The following is a 22,957-nucleotide window of genomic DNA, read 5'->3' as shown; positions in this document are numbered from 1 at the left end:
CCCCCTGCTCTGGGTTGTACATGCAATTGGGCCCCCGGGGGCACTGAGCCCACCCCTGTTCCTGATCCCTCCAGGGCCACGCGCACATCTCCTGCATGCCCGGAACCGTGCGCCGCTGGAACTACCCTCCGCCGCTCTGTATTGGTAAGAGAGCCCTGACCTTCTCAGTCCATTCATACCACTCCTGCCAGAGACTGGGGCTCAGTGACATCTCACGGGGATCGAGTTCAAATCAAAGGACAGTTTGGCATCCCGGGTCTGTCCGAAGGGAGTCCCTGTAGGCTGGCGCTCTGCTCTCACACAAGCTCGACGTGACTTCTGCAGACCTTCGCCACCGAGTGAGGGATCACAGGGGGCTTGGCCGTTTGAAAACATTACGATGACCATCCTGAGCGCAGATAATTGACCAAAGCCCAGGTGGAACCTCTGGGCAATTGAGACCTTCCCCTGTGACTTTTCATGGGACAGACGGGTAAAATCCACCACTAGAGAAATGGTGCGGGGGTGGGGGTGGGCGCTACAGGTGAAACAAGGGCTTAGCTCGGTTGGGTTGGGGGAGGGGGACGCAACATTTATTGAGCGTCTACTATACACAAGTCACGGCGCTACCTGTTTGCTCACAGCAGCGCTTCAGGGGAGGTATCATTGCCCTCATATTTGCAAATGGGAAAACTAAGGCTTTTTAAGATTAAAAAGTGATTGGCACCATCAGGGACAGAAACCTACATTTCTCTGATGCCTCACCAACTGTAAAGTGCAAATCAAGGCTGACCTTGGGTTAAGAAGCAAAGTGAGTGGAGGGAGCATCCCTTGGGCATAGAGGCATTTCCCTTCTGGGATCTCACCAGGGACTAGGGTTTGGTTGCCTGCGCCACGGTCAGAAATGTGGCTGGGCAGGCCAAGGCACGCCCCTCATTCCCACTCCGTATTACAAAGCTCCTGCCGGGGAAACCACTCATGGTAGGAGCAGCTACTGCTGTTGGAGTGCCTGTCACCTGGTCACTGTGTGCATCGGCCCCTGTTCTAAGTGACACGCAGGCCTTCCTGCTGTAACGTAAGGACCATCCCATTACATAGGTGCTGTAGTCGGCTCCATTTTATAGGTGAGGAAAACTGAGGTTTGGAGGGGTTTAGATTCACCCAAAGTCAAACAGGAAGTGAAAGCGTTGGAATAGTGATCCCAGCAGTCAGTTCCAAAGCGCCCCCCCACTCTGAACCCGGGCACGGTTCTGTTTGTCGCCCTCTCCCCAAAGGCCTTCACTTGGACCCTGCAGATCCCTCCCCTCGTCTCTTTCTCTGGCTTCCATAATCAGCTAATCCCTTGTAGCTCACACGATTGTTTCCTGAAAGCTGTGAAAGAAAAGAATTGATGTCCACTGACCAGGCTATATTCACGCTCCAGGCCTGCATCTTAGGTGACTCTGCAGTCACCTCAGTTGGAGTGTCGGATGCCCCAGCCCCTCATGGTTGGCTCCCCATGGAATGCTAATCACAGTCACTTTGGCTGGGGGTGGGCCCCGATAGGGCTCATCTGCTGACCACACAGCCCTATGGATGTATATTTGCAAAGAGCCCGGTGTGGTGCCTGGCACAGAGTGGGGACTCAGTGCATGCCAGTCTCCTCCTTTCATCCTTTCTCTTCAGTCTTGGAAGAGATGATTGGACGGTGATAGAGGGAGATTTGAGGCATAGCATAAGAAACAGTCACACTCCTCTTGGAGCAGACCACTTTTGCTGCATGACCTCGCTAAGGGAACTGACCTGCAAAGGGCATGCTCAAGGTCAAGAGTCATAACTCGGGTTTGTGGCCGGCTGGGCAGTGCCAGGATGCTGAGCAGCCCTTCCTGAACTTACATCCGTACTCAGTTTTGCCCATGTGTGCAGTCGTTTAGGGGAGATGGACAGTTGGTTCCTTTGGATTCTCAAAGGGGTTAATGACTTGGGAAGGGATCAGAAACCCACTCTAAGGGAGCATCCAAATGCTGCCATGGCCCCATGCTCTCCTCCATGCTGTCCTAACCCTCTGTGTGGTCTCATTGTCACAGCGCAGTGTGGGGGTGCAGTGGAAGAGATGGAGGGGGTGATCCTGAGCCCCGGCTTCCCCGGCAACTACCCCAGCAACATGGACTGCTCCTGGAAGATAGCGCTGCCCGTGGGCTTTGGTAAGTCTGCACTCCCAGGCCCCGGATGACCCTTCAGCCTGACCTTGATGGAGGCAGGTCCGTCTCTACTTCCTCATCTGTTGACCTCTCGTACAATTGTGAAGATCAGTTAAGAAAGCTAGGAATAAATGCTTTGGTAACATAAAATATAGGGAAAATAATCTTAGGGATTGCCATTATTATTATCTGAGTAGTAAGCTAAAATTCAGGATTGTGGAATGAGAGATTACTCGGGGGGTTGAAAAAGAAAAAAAAAGTCTTTTACAGAGACTGGACCTCAAGTTGTGCTTTTAACTTCAATATCCAATTTCTCATCCTAATTAAATGATATAGCCAAGGTCAATATGATATAGAGTTTGCATTCTTTATACACACATTCTGGCTGGTCTTAAAGAGTGGGAGATTTTTTTTGTGGAGACGGAGTATGCCAGGCACGGGGGTTAGCGGGGTGTGGAGGACATCGGTCTGGGCACAAAATTTAATTGCTGATGATTCATTCCTGACCGGGAATATAATTTAACCCCAACATCTCTGTTGAAGAGATAAAAGATTTGTGGTGACATGGACCTGATGGGTCATCTTGCCTGAGTCACTGCCCTGCTCCCAGGGACAGGATGTCCTGAGGGGATCGCTCCTGCACAAGCCTGTGATCTCCCAATCTGTGACCTCAGGAATGAAAGCCACCTCTTTTTATTCTGTACTGTTCAGCCTACACTGGGTCTTCTGATGGGAGAAGGGGCTTTCAGGAGAAAGGGATCCAACTGGCCTGCTTTAAATCTGTTCTGAGGGGAGGAGAGAGGTTGGTGACCCTTCAAAGGATGGAGTCTTATACTTAGTACCATCTTCTGGAGGAACCTGGGGACAGATGATCAGAGTACAAAATGATGAGGGCTTTGGCAGCCTTGGGAAACTCCAGATTTTAGAGATTGAGGGAAGGGGAGCTCTGCATCCAGGTATGGGCCACAAGAATCTCAGATGATAGAGAGATGGAGGGAGCACAACATCCAAAGGAAAACAGACGTTTAAGTGGAAGGTACATCACTGTTCTTGTAAGTCCTGATGTTCAGTCACCAGAGCTCTCTAACTCTAAGGCCTGGGTGCTTATTCAGCCTTTGGAGAATAAGCCCCCTGCAGGGTGCAATCACAGAAGAAAGATCTTGCTTTCAAGTGAATGTTGGACTCCAGTGAGGACCCGAATAGGGCACCTGGTTTCAGTGTGTAAAGAACCTCTGCATTTAAAAGCTGTTACCACTAGATGGCAGTGGTCATACCCAGTTCTTTCCACACCCGTTCAATTCAAAAATCTGGAATCCTGGAAAATCCCCTTTGATGAACATGCTGCCCACAGTGTTGGGATGATGCAGACGACATGTCCCAAAGTGCTCACTGCAAAACTGTCGGCAATTTGGAAACAATCTGCATGCTCATTAATAGGGTAGCGAATAGTATGGTTGGGTAATTCATAAAATAAAATTATAGACCTTGAAAAGCACAATATTGAATAAAAATGTTTATAAAACTATATGTGCAGTATAACAACGTGCATGTAAACGTTTAAGGCGTATAAATCAGACACATATTTAAGAATCTAAAACCATGAACTGGAAAGATATCTTCCCGATCCATGAGTGACGTCACCCTCGAATGGGAGAGAGCAGGAGATACGAAGGGTCTTCAACGTTACAAGTCAAATCTTTATTTTTTAATAACTTTAAATTAAATTATTAAATAAAAAATTATTTAAATAATTAGATGCAAAAAAAAAAATCACACATATGTCCCCGTTCTGTGCAAATTAGAAACCACAGGTGAGAAATTTTTAAAGATTAAAATCCATCTGTAGATGGATTGTAGATCCATGCAGAGATAATCACTAACAGCTTAGTCCTCACCATTCAAATGTAACCCCCGTGAAGACAAGGACCTGGGAGATCTTTTCATCCTTCTGCAGTGCCTAGCACAGCCCTGACGCATGGCAAATGCTCAGTAAATATTATTAGTAAATCAGTGAATATTCTTCTAGTTTTTTAATACCAAAATTAGAATTACATAGTACATACCACTTTGAAATCAGATTTTCACAATTAACATAATGGACATTTTCTTATGCACAGTAAATACATTTCTTCAATATCATTTTTAATCTAATTTTGAGAAATCTCACCAGTAAACAAATATCAATCTTCCCACCTCCATTCTGCAGAGTGTATCAATATGTAAGTTAAGGGCTTAATCAGATCTGTTTAACCTGTTGGGTTGTTAGGAGATCTTGATTAATCCAGTAGGATCCCAAAGTATAAACTTCACTGGCAATGTATTTTTCTAATTTCTGAATTATCATGAGTGTTCTAGAAGATACCCGTATTGAAGTTCATGTCTTTCGATTGGGTATAGTTATTTTTCAGTGGTGATATTTTTAAGTAAAAAGTTTATTTTAGCAAAGCTATCTTTGTACTGATAGTAGGCCTAGGAGCTACAAATCAAATGTTAGCCCTGAGCTTTGTTTTCAGTAAAATAAAATGGACTCGAGATGGAGCTCTGGAATGATCGATGCCCTTCATTCTGAGTGAATAATTATTTTTAAGTTCAATCCTCCTAAGACAACTGGACTGGATCGTGTCTCCCCTAATTGTGTTCTGGGAATCTCGGTTGAGTGGGAAGCCAGTAGCAGGGACGCGTGAGGTCTGGCAGGAAAAGCTTCCATGGGGCCGCACGTGTGAAGCAGGACTCTATTGCTTTGGGCACTGTCTGCCTCTGTCTTGCTCCCAGGAGCTCACATCCAGTTCCTGAACTTCTCCACCGAGCCCAACCATGACTTCATAGAAATCCGCAATGGCCCCTACGAGACCAGCCGCATGATGGGCAGATTCAGTGGCAGCGAGCTTCCAGGCTCCCTGCTCTCCACGTCCCACGAGACCACTGTGTATTTCCACAGCGACCACTCCCAGAACCGGCCAGGATTCAAACTGGAGTACCAGGGTAAGGACCAGGATTCCCCTTTGGCTCCTGCCCATCCCCTTCTCTTACGTACAACCACCATCTTCCCAGCCTTCCACGTAGGGGAAGAGAGAACACTGGGAGGGCTCTGAGGGGTGGCAGGCAGGCCTATCGATGCAGGCTCCCCTTTGGTGGCATGTCTCTCTGGCCGCATGAAGATATCTAACCCCCTCTGACAAGCCTTTTCCAGGGCTAAGGCCCAACAGCACCGCTGAAGGCTCCCTTCTGTCCAGGCCCAACCGCCAACAGTCTTCCCTGAGCGTTCCCATCGGGCATCCCTGCGTGGCCAGGCGGCCAGTTCCCCTCAGCCTTGGTAGGCTTACTTAGTCCCTCTGGACTCCCCTGTGTGTCAAGCCCAATCACCCTCGGCAGAGCTCCTCCTATCACATGATGGAGGATTCTGGTAACAACCCTGGAGCGCCCACTGAGCCTTCGCCGTGAGACAAGCCCATTAACTCCCGCTGAGGGTTTCCTGACTATGCTTAGTGGGGCTCTGCCTTGCTGAGGTGAAATCCTGTGCTAGGCCCCACTCCTCCCGGCGCACTTCCCCTGGAACAAGCCCCAGTGTGAGGGGCCGTCACCTGGGTCTGTGCTGCTACACACGGTGGCCCGAGGCAGGCCCAGCCTTTCCCCTGGATGCCTCCCTGGGGTGACTGACTGAACCAGTTGCTCTAACCTCTTTTTCAAGATTCTTCCACTGACCTTTTTTTTTTTTCATAATTTTGGACTTTTCTCCAATCTAATACATGCTTATAAAAAATAAAAACATTACAGATGTTTTTGTGAGTACATCATAGAAAGTCAGAATTTTCCCATAATCCCATCTCCTACCGCACCTTATGCAGAGAGAACCAATTTTTTTTAAGTTTGTTTTCCCCATTTTTTCTGTGCATATGTTGATGTAACTGTATTATTATATGTTAACCAAAATTGTATAATACTATAAATACTGCTTTTGCAATTTTCTTTTTTAAAGTTAATTTTTAATTGTATTAACAGTTCACAAACACACTTTGTTAGAAAGAGAGAGGGGGAGGGAAGGAGGGAGGAAGGACAAAGGGAAGGAAGGAAGAAATTAAAGCATTACAGGTAAGGCCAAGCTTTCTCTGTCTACAGCCTCCAAACCCAGGCTTATTTCCCAGAAATAATCACTGTTGTTTTAACATGATCTTTCCAGATCTTTTTCCACGTGTTAACATACATATGTTATATGTCTCTTTGAGAACATGTAATGTTTCATGAACTTTTTGGTTGTGTTTCCTATATAAATCTATAGAATGCTCTATATCCATAATGCTCTGGTATTTGGCTTTTTCATCCCTTGTCAAAGGTGAATATGGGCCAAGGATTTGGGTTTGTCATGTAGGGAAAACCTTCAAGGGTATTCTACAAGGTGAGCACCATTGGACCAGTTACACAGGCACTGCCTCCTCGGAAGGAACTTCAGGGAGTCTGGTTGGGCTTGCCACCACCTGGGACACCTCGGGAGGAGGAGCTGGGCCTCTCACCGATGAGGCGGCAGGGAAAAGCGGTGCTTTTACCCAGAGAGTGCTGGTTCCTTGGTAGTAGCAAAGCTGCCTCACCCAGTGACGCGGTCTGTGAGCTTGTCATAGAGACCAGCCCTCACCAAGAGTGTCCACGCCTGTTGAGCACACACAGCGGGCGGTGTGGCCTGTCAGATGCGTCATGACACATCAGATGGCCACGTTCTGTCACAGGAGAGACTCGGGCCCACATATGTGGTCAGCATTTCCTTCTGGGGCAGACGCATGCCTCTCTCGGGCTTCTCCTGCATCTTGGTACTTTGTTACCACAGCCTGGAGGGCTTAAACAACACACATTTCTTCTCTCACAGTTCTGAAGGCAGAAGTCCCGAAATCAGGGTGTGAGCAGGGTTGGTTTCCTTCTGAGGGCTGTGAGGGAGAGTCTGTTCCAGGCCTCTGTCCTTGTTTCTGGCGGTTTGCTGGCAGTCTGGAATTCCTTGGCTTATAGAAACATCACCTCCATCTCTGGCTTCAAATCCTTGTATGTCTCCAAGATTCCCCTTTTTATAAGGATACCAGTCAAATTGGATGAAGGCCCTCTGTAATGACCTCATTTCAATTTAGGTAAAATGGCAAAGATCCTCTCTCCAACTAGGGTCACATTCTGAGGTACTAGGGGTTAGGACTTCAACATATGGATTTGGGCAGGGGACACAATTCAGCCGTAACACCTCTCACAGGCCCACATGCTCTCCCCAGGGCTCCTCATGTTGGATAAATGCAAGTACTGATGACACCACCGTTGTGACAGAGATGCTCCTCAGGGCCCTACCCATACACATTGTGCCTTCACCGCTGTGATGGAGCCCTGCCCACTGAGTCCACACGGTGGGACCAGGCACTCACTGTGTTCCCCATGTGATAAGCTCGCTTGTCCCTATAAGAGTTGTCCCCCTGAGTCCCTTGGACTTCACTTACTTCTCCCCGTAGAAGAGACCTACCTACTTCCACAGAGCCCTGGTCTCAAACTCAGCCCCTCTCACACTCACTGAGGCTTCCAAGACACAGGCCAACACCCTGGGCTAGCCATTCTCTCTGTGATGTGCCCATTACTCACACTGGAGCTTCACATGTTTGGAGGCCCACTCCTCCAAGGATTTTCCCTTGTTAGGGGGAAGCAAGGCACAAGGGCAACAGGGTTCTAAGTATGCCTTTGAAGGCCCAACACCTCCACTGGTCCAACTGAATGACAGGCCCAGAGGTGTCTACTCTATGGTGGGTCCACCCCCTCCCACTCACATTTTACCTTCATGACTTGGTGGATGTTCCCCGTGAGGCTTCCCTCAGGTCACAGGCCCAGCTACTCCCTCAGTGACTGCCTGAGCTCCACAGACCTAATGATGCCTGTGAGCCCACTCTTGGTGTCAGGGCACTTGCTCCCCTTCACACTTGACCTTGGCTTCCATTAGGCTTCTCATCTGTGGTGGTCCCATCCTCTGGGACGGGGTTGTCTCTAGTGCCAGAGGCTCAGGTCCTCCCGCCAAGGCCTCCTAATTTATGTCAGGCCCGAATAGTTCTCCTGCCCAACAGGCCCACATTCTCCACTTACACCTTCCTTAGCCCCATGGAGCTGTACCTTGTACACGAGCTCTGACCACTCACCCCAGGTTTTCCCTCATGAGAAGACCTGTTTCCGAAAGGGCCACCTGTCCCCACTGAGGCATTTTGTATGGAGCAGGCCCATCTCCCTGTAGTCCCACAACTTTCTCTGAGGAAATCCAACTCCTTACTTTTTCTCAAAATCCCTCCTGTTAGACACTCTGAACTTCCTACGCTGGAGTTTTCCTTTCTCCTCTCAGGTAAATATTCCCATAAAATTGTTACTAACAGCTTAAGCCACTCTTACCGGGCCTCTCAGTCGGACAGGCTTAACTTATATCATTAAAACTTTTCAGGAGATCATGTTTATAAAGAACTTAGCAAGGGGCGCCTGGGCGGCTCAGTTGGTTAAGCGACTGCCTTCGGCTCAGGTCATGATCCCGGAGTCCCGGGATCGAGTCCCGCATCGGGCTCCCTGCTCGGCGGGGAGTCTGCTTCGTCCTCTGACCCTATCCCCTCTCATGTGTTCTCTCTCTCTCATTCTCTCTCTCTCAAATAAATAAATAAAATCTTAAAAAAAAAAAAAAAGAACTTAGCAAAATGACAAGACACATAATTGTTCCAAAATGTTAGGCATCATTATTCATATTTTAATAATACGAACATTTTAATCATTTTAATAATATTAATATTTGCAGTTGTGGCACTTTGTTAAAAATTTTATCTATTCCCACCATAGTGTCTCCATTTGGGACAAACCCAGGAGCTCTTCGTTAGGAAAACTAATGATTCTGCCCTTTAGGGTTCATTTCTGCCTGTAGTGCCCAACCTCTCCCTTTGAAGCTTCTTCTGGTAAACAGGCTCTGAGATTTTTCTCAGTTTGAAAGCAGTCCAGGTGCTCTCACTTAAGTGTCTCTTTTTTCTAAAAAGCCCAGCTCCTTCTGCGTGAGACAATTCCTATAAGAGAATCCCTCAGGGACGCCTGGGTGGCTCAGTCGTTGGGCGTCTGCCTTCGGCTCAGGTCATGATCCCAGGGTCCTGGGATCAAGCCCCGCATCGGGATCCCTGCTCGGCGGGAAGCCTGCTTCTCCCTCTCCCACTCCCCCTGCTTGTGTTCCTTCTCTCGCTGTGTCTCTCTCTGTCAAATAATAAATAAAATCTTCAAAAGAGAGAGAGACTCTCCCTCAGGCTGCTCCTGGCTTCTGATGTGCGGCCACTCTCTCCTGGTTCCTCACCATCGTGGGGTCCACGGCTTCCCCCTGAGGCTTCTCGTTAGAGGCCCAGCCCATCCATTCAGTCAGCTCCCTGGGCAGTAACTCCCCTCTTTTCTACTAAGGCCTTCATTTGCCAAATCACCCAAACCCCCTGCTGCTGACAGGGCCACGTGTCTCTTTGGCTGACCAGCCTACCCGCTCCCACAATAGCTGCTTGGTTTTTTTGACACACCCAGTGACCCTGATGATTTCCCAGTGAAACCTGCCAGTTCCTCCCACTGAGGCCTCCATCAGTGAGACAGTGAGTGGAAATACTCAGCACAGGCGCCGTCCCAGATGGAGGTCTTCTGAAATGTCAGCTTCGTGATCGTTGTTATTTATATTGTTATTACATGTAATGAATGCATCCACTTCCATGGAGCATTCGTTTGATCTCAACTCCCACTGAGAATTTCCACTGTCAGAACGCTCTGTCTACCCCACTGCCAATTTCCTATGTAGGAGGAGCCCGACTCTGGCCACAACAGCTGTTCTTTTTCCTGTGGATCCGATTAATCGGAGTCTGTGCTCTGTACACGTGCTCAGCAAACCCCGAGGCAACCTCTCCCTGTCAGTCTCTGGTCCTTCCATTAAGGCATCTCCTTTTTGAGTTGGGCTCACCCATTCTCAGGGAAGCAGCTTTCTTTCTCTTTGGAGAGGCTTCCTTATCTTACAGTCACACACATTCCTTTTTTCATCCAGCGATTCCCTCTGGAAAGTTTCTCTCCCAGCCACAGACTTGGCTTACTCCCACCAAGTTCCTCCATCTTGAAAGGTTGTAGTTTCTCAGAGTCAGAAAGACCCCACTCAACTCCTCCCCTGACTGCTTTCTGTATTTGTGATCTAGAACATGGTTGTCATGGTTAAACGAGACGATCCACATGAAAGAACTGGGGTCAATCCCCAGCCCCAAGCAGGTGCTCAGCAAATAAGGCTTCAGTCTAGCCTTGTCTTCCTTGAGACTCCTTTGCCCATGGAGACAGTAACAACAGATAACATTCATTGAGCTCTTACTGTGTGTCAGGACTATGCAAAGAGCTATGCATATATTAGCCCACTTAATCCTCACAATAAAGGTTTTCTATATAAGAAACCTGAGGCATAGAAAAGTTTAAAGCCAACAACTGGTAAATGACAAGGGTCCATCTGAGTCCAAGTCTTGGTGCTTCACACTATGTGAACTTTCTGCTGCTCCTATACTCCGGTTGAGGAGAAAATGTCCAGAGAGAATAAAGTGACCTTCTCTCCTGATCTTTTCCAGCCTATGAACTTCAAGAGTGCCCGGACCCAGAGCCCTTTGCCAATGGCATTGTGAGGGGAGCTGGCTACAATGTTGGACAATCAGTGACCTTCGAGTGCCTCCCAGGGTATCAACTGATTGGCCACCCCGTCCTCACATGTCAGCATGGCACCAACCGGAACTGGGACCACCCCCTGCCCAGGTGTGAAGGTATGTCCCTCCCTCATCCCTGGTGATTCTTCCTAAGGAGACTGATTCAGAGTACTCCCATGCTCCATGGAATCACCCATACTGGGGAGTCCATCCTGTTTTCATATGGAAGGGACCCAGCCTATCCAGGGAAAAAGTCTTGGGGACAGACCTCTGGGCCAAGCTTGGGAGGACCTGGAAGAAATGTAGGCCACAGCCAAGGGAATACCTACTCAGCCCTTGGGAAGATCCAACCCCATCAGAAGGGAAGACTGTAATCTTTATCTCTTTCCTGAGATCTACACCTGTATATCCAATTCCTTACTAAAGAGCTTCACTTACCAGAGGCATCTAAATCCTAATATATTCAAAATTGAAGTCATCATCTTTCTGTCATTCAACGGAAGTCCTCATTAGTGAAGGGCACCTCTAGTCACCTGGTTACTCAGCCCTTATTTGGCACCTCCCTCTCACCTAACTGACTTAATTCCCTGAGTCTTGATAATTCTACATCCTGATTACCTTCCAAATGCATCCACTTCTCTCTATGCACTGCCTCTGCTTTTATCCCACCACCACTTGGATGAGGCTCCTCACTGGTCTCCCAGTCTTTGGTCTTGCACTACTCAAACCATTTTTCACAGCATAGCCAGTGTGAGACTTCCAAACCATCAACACACTCCAGACTCTGCCCTGCTCAGAAGCCAACAGGGCATCCCCATCTCTCTTGGGGTAGATTCCAAACCCCTTCGTGTAGTGCACCATATCCCTCTGGGCCTGGTCCCTGCATACCTCCCAGTATTCTCCACTCTCACAGATTTTATGTCGAGCTAAGCTGAAGTGCTTTAGTGGTCCCAGTGCGCCATGTTCTCTTGCCTCTGGTTCTTAGCATATGCTCTCCCTCCCGCATGGAACATCGCTCTTCTCTCTTGCCTTGTCTACTTAGCTTTGTCTATATGGGAACAATACCAAGAATCCTTCCCTACCTTCACAAGACTGGGTGAGGGGTGGCCCCTGTTGCTCCTGCGGCATTCCATGTTGATGTGTCCTCCCCAGGCTGGCATCTACAGAGATCGGTTTACTTAGCTATATCCCAGTGGGCTGTGAGTGCTACAGAACAAAACCACGTGCCTTGGTATCTTTGCTCCCCTTGGTCTCCCCAGGCTGTGCCTGACCCTGACACTGAGTGGATGTGCAGTGTGTGTAGGAGGGATGGTATGTCCATGCATACCCCTTTCAGGACACATATGCGTTCACAGGAACCCTATCTTCTGCCTAGAGACACTGGGATTCTTTCTCTTCACTCTCGTCTGCCGCATTCAGACGTCTGCTTGTTGCCCCATGCCAGCCAAATACACTCATTATTCTGGACCAGGATTTGTAGGTTTGCCCTTTTTTTCTCCTCCCTGATGACTAAATTGGAACATTATGGAAACTTCAAGGCCTCTCCATCCCCCTACCCAAAGCCTAGATGAGAGTGAGCCTAAAATTGGGTGTCACTTTTGGGGGACAGGAAAATAGGGAGAGAGGATCATATCTAGGCAGCTTATGTCTTCTTTGTGAGCTAAGTGCCAGGTTGGACATTTTACATCCATCAGTTCACCTAACGGCTGCCACAGTCCTACAAGGTGGATGCTCTTAGTTCCATTTTACAGGTGAAGAAAGAGAGTAAACTACTGTCTAAGGTCATCTAGTTAATAAATGGTTTAGCCATGATTTGAACCCAACCTTAGCTTCACCACAAGAATCCTTATCTCTTAGGTCAAGACCAAAAGTACCAGTCTGGGCACCTGAGTGGCTCAGTCAGTTAAGTGTCTGCCTTCAGCTCAGGTCATGATCCCAGAGTCCTGGGATCGAGTCCCACATCGGGCTTCCTGCTCAGTTGGGAGTCTGCTTCTCCCTCTCCCTCTCCCCCCACCTGCTCGTGCTCTCTTTCTCGTGCTCTTGTTCTCTCTCAAATAAATAATTTTTAAAAAAATATCTTAAGGAAAAAAGAAAGTTTAAAAAAAAGTACCACTGTAAGAATCTTAGAGCAAATAAGAAGAGAGAAAGAGATAGTTCCCTATTTTCTTAGCTCATCTCAGCAAGAGTACTACAGCTGATCCTGACATCTGTCCTCCATTCCATTCCTAGGAAAGGAGAGAGGAGTGCTTTAGTGTGTCCTTCTTTCTGGGCAGGTCTTATCCACAGGAAGAAGAGGGGGGCCAGGGACTGAGGCTGGCCCACAGAGGCACCTGCACTGAAGATCAGGGGCTGATGGGGAGTGATGTGCTGGGACTGGTGGGGGAAACCACGCAGTCATTCTCAGCCCCATCACCTCTCCCCATCCCGCCTGCCCTCCTTGAGCAGAATAATTTGTACTGGGTGCTGGCACTTCATAAGGGAGTCATAAGGGAATTTTCAGGTGGGGGGTGATCTCCCACACTCATCTGTGTTTGTGTCCCCTCCCTGGCAGTCCCCTGTGGTGGGAACATCACCTCTTCCAATGGCACTGTGTACTCCCCTGGCTTCCCCAGTCCATACTCCAGCTCCCAGGACTGTGTCTGGCTGATCACCGTGCCCATTGGTCATGGCATCCGGCTCAACATCAGCCTGCTGCAGACAGAGCCCTCCGGAGACTTCATCACCGTCTGGTAGGGCCAGCTGCCATGTCAACAGCCAATTAGAAAGGGGCATTAGCTGGGCTTTAAACAGCTTTTTGTTCAGGAAACCAAGAGCTGAATGGTTTTCAATGGTGGTCAGCTTCCTGGCTTTCAAATAAACATAGTAAATGAGGGCTCAGTTTCAGTTATCCTCTGTGACTCCTTGAAGGGAGAGGAATGGGAGGACAGTGGTTTCCAATGTGGAGTGCTCCTAGGGGTCAGAGTACCAATGGGTGGGTGTGTGAATAGGAATGGTCGTAGATACACAGACTTTTCTCATTTTTTCCAGAGTCCAAACCAAAATTCTACATTTACCTAGGATAAGCTACCCAGTTTTGGGGTGGAATTCCGTGAAGCCCCACTGGTCATCTCATGCTAAACCAGTATTGTCCAACACAACGTTGTGCAGTAATGGAAACATTCTATATCTGTGCTGGCCAGTACAGTAGCCAGCGGCTACAGGTGGCCATTGAGTACTTAAATGTGACTAGAGTGACTGAGGAACTGATTTTTAAACTTTATTTAATTTTAATTAATTTAACTATAAAGAGCCACATGGGGCCTAGTGGTTACCAAATTGACAGTTCCACTCTGAGTGATAGAGTTAGAATATCTTGAAGTGACTTTAAAATGGGAGTATGAGTTATGAGCCAATAAGTGTAGTCTCCTAGATAGTTCTTCCCAAACCACTGGACCTTTGGACAAATATATAATTTAAGGATTCTTTTGTTTAGGGGTTACTGCCATTCTGGGAATCAGCAGGGGATAGTGAGAGTCTCTTCCCAAAATTCCCAGGGCTGGATAACTGTAATCAGACTACCCTGGGTTAATTCCCAGTTTCCTTTCCAGGCAACAATTAAGAACAGATAGGAGGGACTAGATACGTTTCCAGGGAAGAAATCCTTTGCCTAGAAAGGCAACATGGGTGTGTCTCTGCTTGGAGACAAGGAAGTGGGGCTGGCATGTAGCAGCATGAGCTCTTCCTCAGCCCCATCCTACTTCTGCTCAGACTGAGAGAACCTGCCCAGTGGCTCCCACTTCTCAGCTGAGACTGTTGCCCCCAGGAACCCATTACAGAGGCTGGTGAAGAATCAGGTGAATGAGGAGTCAGTGGGTGCTTTGCCAACTCTATCAGCTCTGTTGGCAGACTGAGTTGGGAGAGATTAGAGGGAGGTGCACAGGGCATTGGAGAAAGACAGTGCTGGGCACAAGTAGAGTCACAGCCTCCCACTCCAGGTCTCTGTTAAGGCCACTGATGGTAGAGGCAAAGCAAGCAGCCACAGTGACTTGCGATATACCAGAACATTCTTTCCTACATGCAGGGATGGGGCCCAGCAGACAGCTCCACAGCTTGGAGTCTTCAGCCGGAGCTTGGCCAAGAAAACATTGCACAGCTCGTCCAACCAGGTCCTGCTTAAGTTCCACCATGATGCAGCCATGGGTGGGATCTTCGCCATCGCCTTCTCTGGTCAGTATGGAAGCCTGGCAGGGGAGGGAAGCACCGCGCTCTCAAGTCAGGGCCGCGCTTGATCCCTGGTTCCACCATTCCCAGTCGTGTGATTCTGAATGAACTACATAGCTTCTCAGCCTCAGTGTCCTCAGAGTTATAAGAGTTAAATGTGTTAACCTACGTGAAATCCCCCAGCACAGACCTCCACACTACTAGGGCAGAGAGGTACATGGCGCTGATCTTGGTGCCAAGTCCAGGCTTAGAGGCAGCAGGATGAGGCTTCTCATTCCACTCATTCACATCAACTCACTGGCTGGGTTACACACTTACTTGTTCCCCAGCTTGTCCCTTAGCACCTTCTAGACAGCTGTCCCACTCCAAAGGAATCCAGAGTTTCTGTTGACCTCGCAGGAAGTACTGTGCACAAGCGAAGTCATGGAGAATTCAAGCAGGAGGAGCATGAACGATTCAGGGTGGGCTTGTCCTTATCGACAGCCAGCCAGTTTTCTTCTAAAAGTCCAAAGTTATGGATCTGGATACTTCCTCATTTTTGTTACAGTGGAAACAGCATTGAAAAACTTAAAGAAAGTTCTTTGTCGGCTTGTGCCCATCTATAGATAATCCTCCATATTACAGTTTGCAGAGCATTGCATGTATTTGAACTGGAGCTTGACTTTATTCCTGGCTCCATCTTACAAACACTGGATTTTATCAGATTTTTAAATTTTTGCCAATATGGTGGATGCATGAAATAGCATTTCACTCTTATGTTAATGATGAGGTGAGCATCCTTTCATATCTTCATTGACTATTCATGCTTTCCTGCGCTGTGAAATATCTGCTCCCCATAGAGCTTTCTTCCTCTGAGGAGAGAGAGATAACAAACAAAGAGACAAATGAAATCTTTGCAATTTGTAATAAGTTGCTATGAAGGAAACAAATAAGATAGCAAACAAAAAGGTGGGGAACTCTGCTTCATGTAGAATAATTGTGGAAGACCTGTCAAAAGGCAATATTTGCAACAAGAACTAAAGAAAAAGAAGGAGGTAGATTTGCAGAGACTGGGGAGTAGGGACTGGTATGGGAGAAAGAATGTCTGGCTTTCTGTAGGCAAACATTAGCTTTAAATAAATTTCTTCTCATATAAGGACTAATAAGTAGAAATGAAAAGTACCTTAAGGAGAGCTATGAACAAGATTCTGCAGTATTTTCTTAATGAGATCATCGGACTTGAATTACAGAGAAAAATGTCCTTGGAAACAGGTAGTTTAGGAAATTAAAATAAATTTTGGAAAGCATCTGCTTCCAGCATAAAAGTCTAGACAACATGGACTCCAAATAAGAGATAACTAAAAGGGGAGCTAAATGTCTTCTCTTCCCTTCCTGAACAATTCAGTCCCAAAGCTGTTAAATGGGATGAAGCAAAGTGGGAGAAGCAAAGAGGAGAGAGGGGGTCCACATTGAGGGGCTACATCTGCACAGAGACCGGGCTGGCCTGGGGTATCAAGGCTCTGAGCAAACTGACGGGACATCTGTGTAGGGTAAGAGCCCCAGCAGAGTGAGAAGGGCATCCACACAGAGGATCCATCAGACTCCAAGGTGGGAGAGCAGGACATTCACGTAAGGGAGGAGTGGCAGTAGAGATGGGGACTTGTTTCCCTATGGGCGACTGATCAAATAAGTTAATGATTAAGGACAAAGGTAGGTGTCTCACTAAGAAAGGGGGTTAGAAATGTGGCAAGAGCAAAAATCAGAATATACCCAGGGAATTGGATTGGAATTGGAGGTCTGAGTTTGAGCTATGGTTTTCAGTATGTACACATAGATACAGGAGGAGATCTGGGTATAAACGTGGGTGGGCACACGGACATGTATTCCTTAGCTCTTTCCACTAAGAGGGCTTGGAAACAATGACTCCTCGATAGCAATGAACACACCTAGCTCCAGATACTGGTTTCTAATACCATTTCCCACTAAAATGGACCAGAACTCCTTAAAGAAAAGGAAACTATAGGAACAAAAATACGGCAGCCCAGAATGAAACGGTAAAACCGTGACCTGCAATGGCTGTTGCCCAGTTGGCTGCCACTTGACATAGCGCAGCGAGCCCACCCCACCAGTTAACGTGTTAACCAGTACTGGAGTCCGCCTACGCTGCATCAGGGCCTCACTGCCAAGGGGAGCAAGGGGAGTAGGGACGAAGTGAAGTGGAGGAGTCCCGAATGTCCCCCCGCCCTCAAGTTCTTTAGCAATAACACAGTAGATACGGTGTGTGCTCTGGGGGGAGGAGGGAGGGATTAGCTATAAAATACCGAAGGTCATGCACCAAAAGACTAGCAATAGTTGTGCCTGGGTGCTGGTGGGACTTGGGGAGTTTCCATTTTATTGTTTTTTAGTATTCCACCAGCTCTCTGCGTTGAGCAGAAATGTATGGTTTTTTAAAAAATATAATGGGAAATCTACCCCAATCAAACTAGCAACCACAATTATTAAACACTCAGGCTGTGCTGAAGTGGAGATTTCTTTTTACTGATTTTTTTTCTCCCTGAAAGTTAAGTGTGTCTAAGAGGATATTTTTTTCGGAATTTGAGACTTTATTTTTTTCAGTTTTATTGACATACAATTGGCATACAACATAATGACCTGACTTACATATATTGTGAAATAATCACCACAATAAATTCAGTTAACAGCCATCATCTCATATAGATACCCCAAAAAAGGGAATTTTTCCCTTGTGATGAGAACTCTTAGGATCTGCTCTCTCTTAACAACGTTCAAATACACCAAACAGCAGTGTTAACATCATGTAACACATGATATCCCCAGTACTTATTCATCTTATAACTGGAAGTTTGTACCCTTTATTCAATTCCCTACCCGGAAAATATACTTTAAAGATACGCATGTGGCCGAGATTGAAAGATATCAAATCAAAAAAAAAACTTTATAAAGGAAAACGTTAAGAATTGGCTAAGCAGAGGGATGCCTGGGTGGCTTAGTCAGTTAAGCGTCTTCCTTTGGCTCTGGTCATGACCCCAGGATCCCGGGATCAAGCCCTGTGTCAGGCTCCCTGCTCAGCGGGGAGTCTGCTTCTCCCTCTCCCTCTGCCCCTCCCCCACTCATGCTCACTCTCTCACAAATAAATAAAATGTTTTTTTAAAAAAAAGAAAGAATTGGCTAAGCAGAATAAGCAGAAACTTCATGCATCTACAAATCCAAAGAGTGCCCTAGATAAATATAAGCAGAGGATAAACTGTGAAAATATATTTAACGGAAGTCAGTCTTTTTTTTAAGAGAGGGAGAGGGGGATAGGGGCAGAGGGAGAGAGAGAGAATCTTAAGCAGGCTCCATGCCCAGTGCTGGGCCCTACCTCACAACCCTGAGATCGTGACCTGAGCCAAAATCAAGAATCAGATGCTTAAGTGACTGAGCCACCCAGGTGCCCCCAGAAATCAATTTCAAATATGCACCAGGTTCTTCAAATTCGTAAGAAAAATAGGGGCAAAGGACTAATAGAAGGTTAAGAAGAAAAATCCAAATAATCTATTAATCTATAAAAAAAATGTTTAACCTAACTTGTTATCAAATGTCAATTTAAAAAAAAAGAAATGCTACCTTTTTTGTTGTTTATCAAGTTGACAACGATTAGAATTGATGACTGCTTCCCCCAGTGGGCTCTGAGTTCCCTGAGGGCAAGGACTGTCTGTTTTGTTTACGCTTGCACCCTCAGTGCCTAACACAGTGCCTGACCCAGGCTCAGCCCTCCACAGATAATCATTAAATGAATTGGATGGAAGAATGATAGTACCCAGTGTTGAAAAAACTGCCACTCTATTGCTGATATCAGTTATAGCCATTTTCCTGGAGAGACAAATGGAAGCATACATCCAGTGCAGGCATGGTCCTCCCTGGTTTATGTTAAATCACAGTTAAAACTTCGTGGTTACCTCGGGCGCCTGGGTGGCTCAGTTGGTTGGGCGACTGCCTTCGGCTCGGGTCATGATCCCAGGGTCCTGGGATCGAGTCCCGCATCGGGCTCCCTGCTCTGCGGGGAGCCTGCTTCTCCCTCTCCCACTCCCCTGCTTGTGTTCCCTCTCTCGCTGTGTCTCTCTCTGTCAAATAAATAAATAAAATCTAAAAAAAAAAAAAAAAACTTCGTGGTTACCTCAAGAGTGCCTCTTGGCTTTAATACCCACATTTCCTGAAGCTTCTGTGTCTCTCAGTACAACGTTTTTCAGCCAACACATCTAAAGAAAAAAATTGGTTAAATCATCAAGATATAATACAACATTTTTAATAAAACTATATGCAGGAAAATTCTCAGCTTACATTCCAACTGCAGTTGGTAAAATGTCAGGATCCCAGGTGAACATTTGGAATGCGTATCTGCATTGCTGCTGGTTCTGAGAGGTTATGATAATGTGATGTGCTTTGTGTACCATGCTGTACCCCCCACAGTGCCATCCTGAACACATGCCCACATTACCCTTGTTTTCTAGCTAGTGTTTCTCAATGCATCACGCTGAGAAGACTTGCATGGTGTGCTACAGTATGCAAGCGCTCTATGGCTGTAACAAAACAGCAGCTCTATGCAAGTGCTACAATGCATAGAGCTGCTGTTTTGTTACTGTAGCCATAGTCATTCTTGGGTGGTCAAGCAGTAATGTTTTAAGTATTTAACTTCTAGCATTATGGTTTGTTGCATATATATACGTATCTTGTTATTTTAAATATTTTCTGGGTTTGGGATTACCCACTGTAATTTTTCCCCACTTGAAGTCATGGAAAATAGGCTCCTAGTACATCTTTACACGGAGCTTCTGATTTCTGGAAGTGGATTACTGATGTTCAGTAGGAGATGCTCGTACTTTACAAAGGTCATACAATTTAATCATTCCTATTTTTTTTCAATTTTTTATTTAAATTACAGTTAGTTAACATGCAGTGTAATATTAGTTTCAAGTGTAGAAGTTAGTGATACAACACTTCCATTCACCTGGTGCTCATCACAAGTGTATACCTTAATCCCCATTACCTGTTTAACCCATTCCCCCCACCCACCTCCCCACTGGTAACCATCAGTTTGTTCTCTATACTTAAGAGTCTGTTTCTTGGTTTTGCTCTTTTTTTAAACCTATGTTCATTTGTCTTGTTTCTTAAATTCCATATATGAGTGAAATCATATGGTATTTGCCTTTCTCTGACTGATTTATTTTGCTTAGCATAATACTCTCTACCTCCATCCATGTCATTGCAAATGGCAAGATTTCATTCTTTTTGATGGCTGGGTAATATTCCACTGTGGTGGAATATTATATATACCACATATATATACTATATGTATATATATATATACACATGCATATACACACACACACACTATATATATATATATATATATATATATATATATATATATATACCACATCTTCTTTATCTATTCATCAATCGGTGGACATTTGGGCTATTTCCATAATTTGACTATTGTTGATAATGCTGCTATAAACATTGGGGTGCATATGTCCCTTCAAATTAGTATTTTTGTATCCTTTGGGTAAATACCTAGTAGTGCTATTTCTAGATCCAAAAATATACAAAGAACTTATAAAACTCAATACCTAAAAAACAAATAATCCAGTTAAAAAATGGGAAGAAGACATGAAAAGATATTTTTCCAAAGGAGACCTCCAGATAACCAACAGACACATGAAAAGATGCTCAGCATCACTCATCATCAGGGAAATACAAATCAATACCCAACTTTCAAATCAACATGGATGGGACTGGAGGAGATTATGCTAAGTGAAATAAGTCAAGCAGAGAAAGTCAATTATCATATGGTTTCACTTATTTGTGGAACATAAGGAATAGCATGGAGGACATTAGGAGAAGGAAGGGAAAAATGAAGGGGGGGAATCAGAGGGAGAGATGAACCATGAGAGACTGTGGACTCTGAGAAACAAACTGAGGGTTTTGGGGGGGGGAGGGGTTAGCCAGGTGATGGGTATTAAGGAGGGCACATACTGCATGGAGCACTGGGTGTTACATGAAAACAATGAATCATGGATCACCACATCAAAAACTAATGATGTATGGTGATTAACATAACAAAATAAAATTAAATTTTAAAAAATTGACTGGTAAAGAAAAAAAAAAACTACAATGAGATACCACCTCATACTTGTCAGAATGGCTAAAATCAGTAACAAAGGAAATAACAGGTGTTGGTGAGGATGCAGGGAAAGGGGAACTCTCTTGCACTGTTGGTGGGAATGCAAACTGGTGCAGCCACTCTGGAGAACAGCATGGAGGTTCCGGAAAAAGTTAAAAATAGAACTACCCTATGATCCGGCAATCATTCCTAGTTTTAAAAAAGGAAGAAAAAAATTCATAAAAGATGCATATATAGAGAAAGATGTTTATCATAGTTTTATTTTAAATTGCAAAACTTTGGAAATCTAAACGGTTAATAATAGAGCACCTATTAAATAAATTCTGGTCAATCATATGACAATCCTTATGAAGTCATTTCAATCATTTTTTTAGTAATTTAATTACATCAGAAAATTCCTGCAGTATAATAGTAAGCACACAAGGATCAACACAAAGTACACCACACACTGCAAAGTTTGTAAGAGAAAAATAGATATGCAGAATGTATATACTCTAAGAACTCACAGTAAAGGGTTAACAGTGGTTATCTCCGAAAGGCTAGTAGATGAGTTTAATTTTCTTCCTACTGTTTTTGTAGAAAATCTCATATTTTCTCTAATGACAGTGCATTACATTTGTAACTTTCTTTGAGAGAATGTTCTTTGTAAAAAAAAAAAAAAACAGTGGGGTTTGGGATGATGTATGGAAGTGTTATATCACTAATAACAGCAGTAGCAATGGCAACAGCAGCTTGCACCTACATAGTGCATGCCAGGTAGTGAATGGAAACCAAGCTATGAGCCCACACTGAGCTCTGTCTTGGTAACATCATCCATACACAGTCCGGTCTCTGCCCAGAGGAATGTTTTCCAGTGTAGAAAATCCACTGAAGCCAGAGATGTTTGGCCAAGGGTCAGAGGGGAAACTAGCTGGCTTTAGTGGGCACTCACATGAGCTACACATGGTACTTAGATGCCAAGCACTGGAAAGAATATGGGATTTGAGAGCAGCCAGACCTGGATTCAAGTCCTATGGCACTCACTTCCTGTGTGACCTTGGAGAAGTAACTGAAGCTTTCTGAATCTCAGCTTTCTCATAAAGAGAGTAAGAACACCTCGCAGGTGGATCAGCCATCATGAGAATTAAAGGTGACAGCGTGTGAAAGTGCCTCACATATAGTAGGTGCTTGGGAAATGCCTCTCTCCCCTTCCCTTCAATGCTATCGCTGACTTCTTAGATTCTCTCTCCTTTATTGTTGGTGTTACTATATGGCTCCTGGTTTTTGCATCAGAAACAAAACAAAACAAAACAAAAAAAGGATGACAGCAGATAAGCAAAATAGCACTTGGCTAAACTTGCCCTGTGTGCAGATCAAGTCACTAGTATCTGTGTGAGTGAATGAGGAATGAGAAGGTGAAGTATTGAACAGGTGAATGACAACATGCCCAGAGAATGATGCTCTTACACCAATTTGTCTGCTTCTGTCTTTTCAGCTTATCCACTCACCAAATGCCCTCCTCCCACCATCCTCCCCAACGCCGAAGTTGTCACAGAGAATGAAGAATTCAACATAGGTACCCCCTCCCAAACCAGCAAGGACTGGGCAGGCGAGGAGGGGCCAGGTCAGGGTGGGGCTGGCCAGCAAAGTGCATCTCTCCCTCCCGACCATGGAGAGAAACAGGCCCAGTGCAAGATGGCTGATGTTCTGTCAACTGAGTCTGCTCCAAAAATACAAACACTTCCTTTTAGCCATCACTAGGCAGAGGAGACAGGAAGGCAGTTTTC

The 22,957-nt window shown here is 45.8% G+C and overlaps 1 protein-coding gene across 1 annotated transcript in view; it reads left to right on the top strand.

The window, feature by feature from the left end:
- Window positions 1-22,957, top strand: part of CSMD2 (CUB and Sushi multiple domains 2) — a 621,951-nt gene that overhangs the window by 501,069 nt on the left and 97,925 nt on the right. The window contains exons 39-45 of the mRNA XM_044913827.1: window positions 75-144; window positions 2,046-2,162; window positions 4,932-5,141; window positions 10,757-10,945; window positions 13,380-13,557; window positions 14,889-15,034; window positions 22,666-22,746. Of these exons, the coding sequence (XP_044769762.1) occupies window positions 75-144; window positions 2,046-2,162; window positions 4,932-5,141; window positions 10,757-10,945; window positions 13,380-13,557; window positions 14,889-15,034; window positions 22,666-22,746 (991 nt within the window). The remainder of the gene's footprint in view (window positions 1-74; window positions 145-2,045; window positions 2,163-4,931; window positions 5,142-10,756; window positions 10,946-13,379; window positions 13,558-14,888; window positions 15,035-22,665; window positions 22,747-22,957) is intronic.

This window comes from Neomonachus schauinslandi, chromosome 4, assembly GCF_002201575.2.
Source record: "Neomonachus schauinslandi chromosome 4, ASM220157v2, whole genome shotgun sequence".
Classification (NCBI taxonomy): Eukaryota; Metazoa; Chordata; class Mammalia; order Carnivora; family Phocidae; genus Neomonachus; species Neomonachus schauinslandi.
The sequence above is the reverse complement of the archived record's forward strand: the minus strand, read 5'-3'. Positions and strand labels throughout refer to the sequence as shown.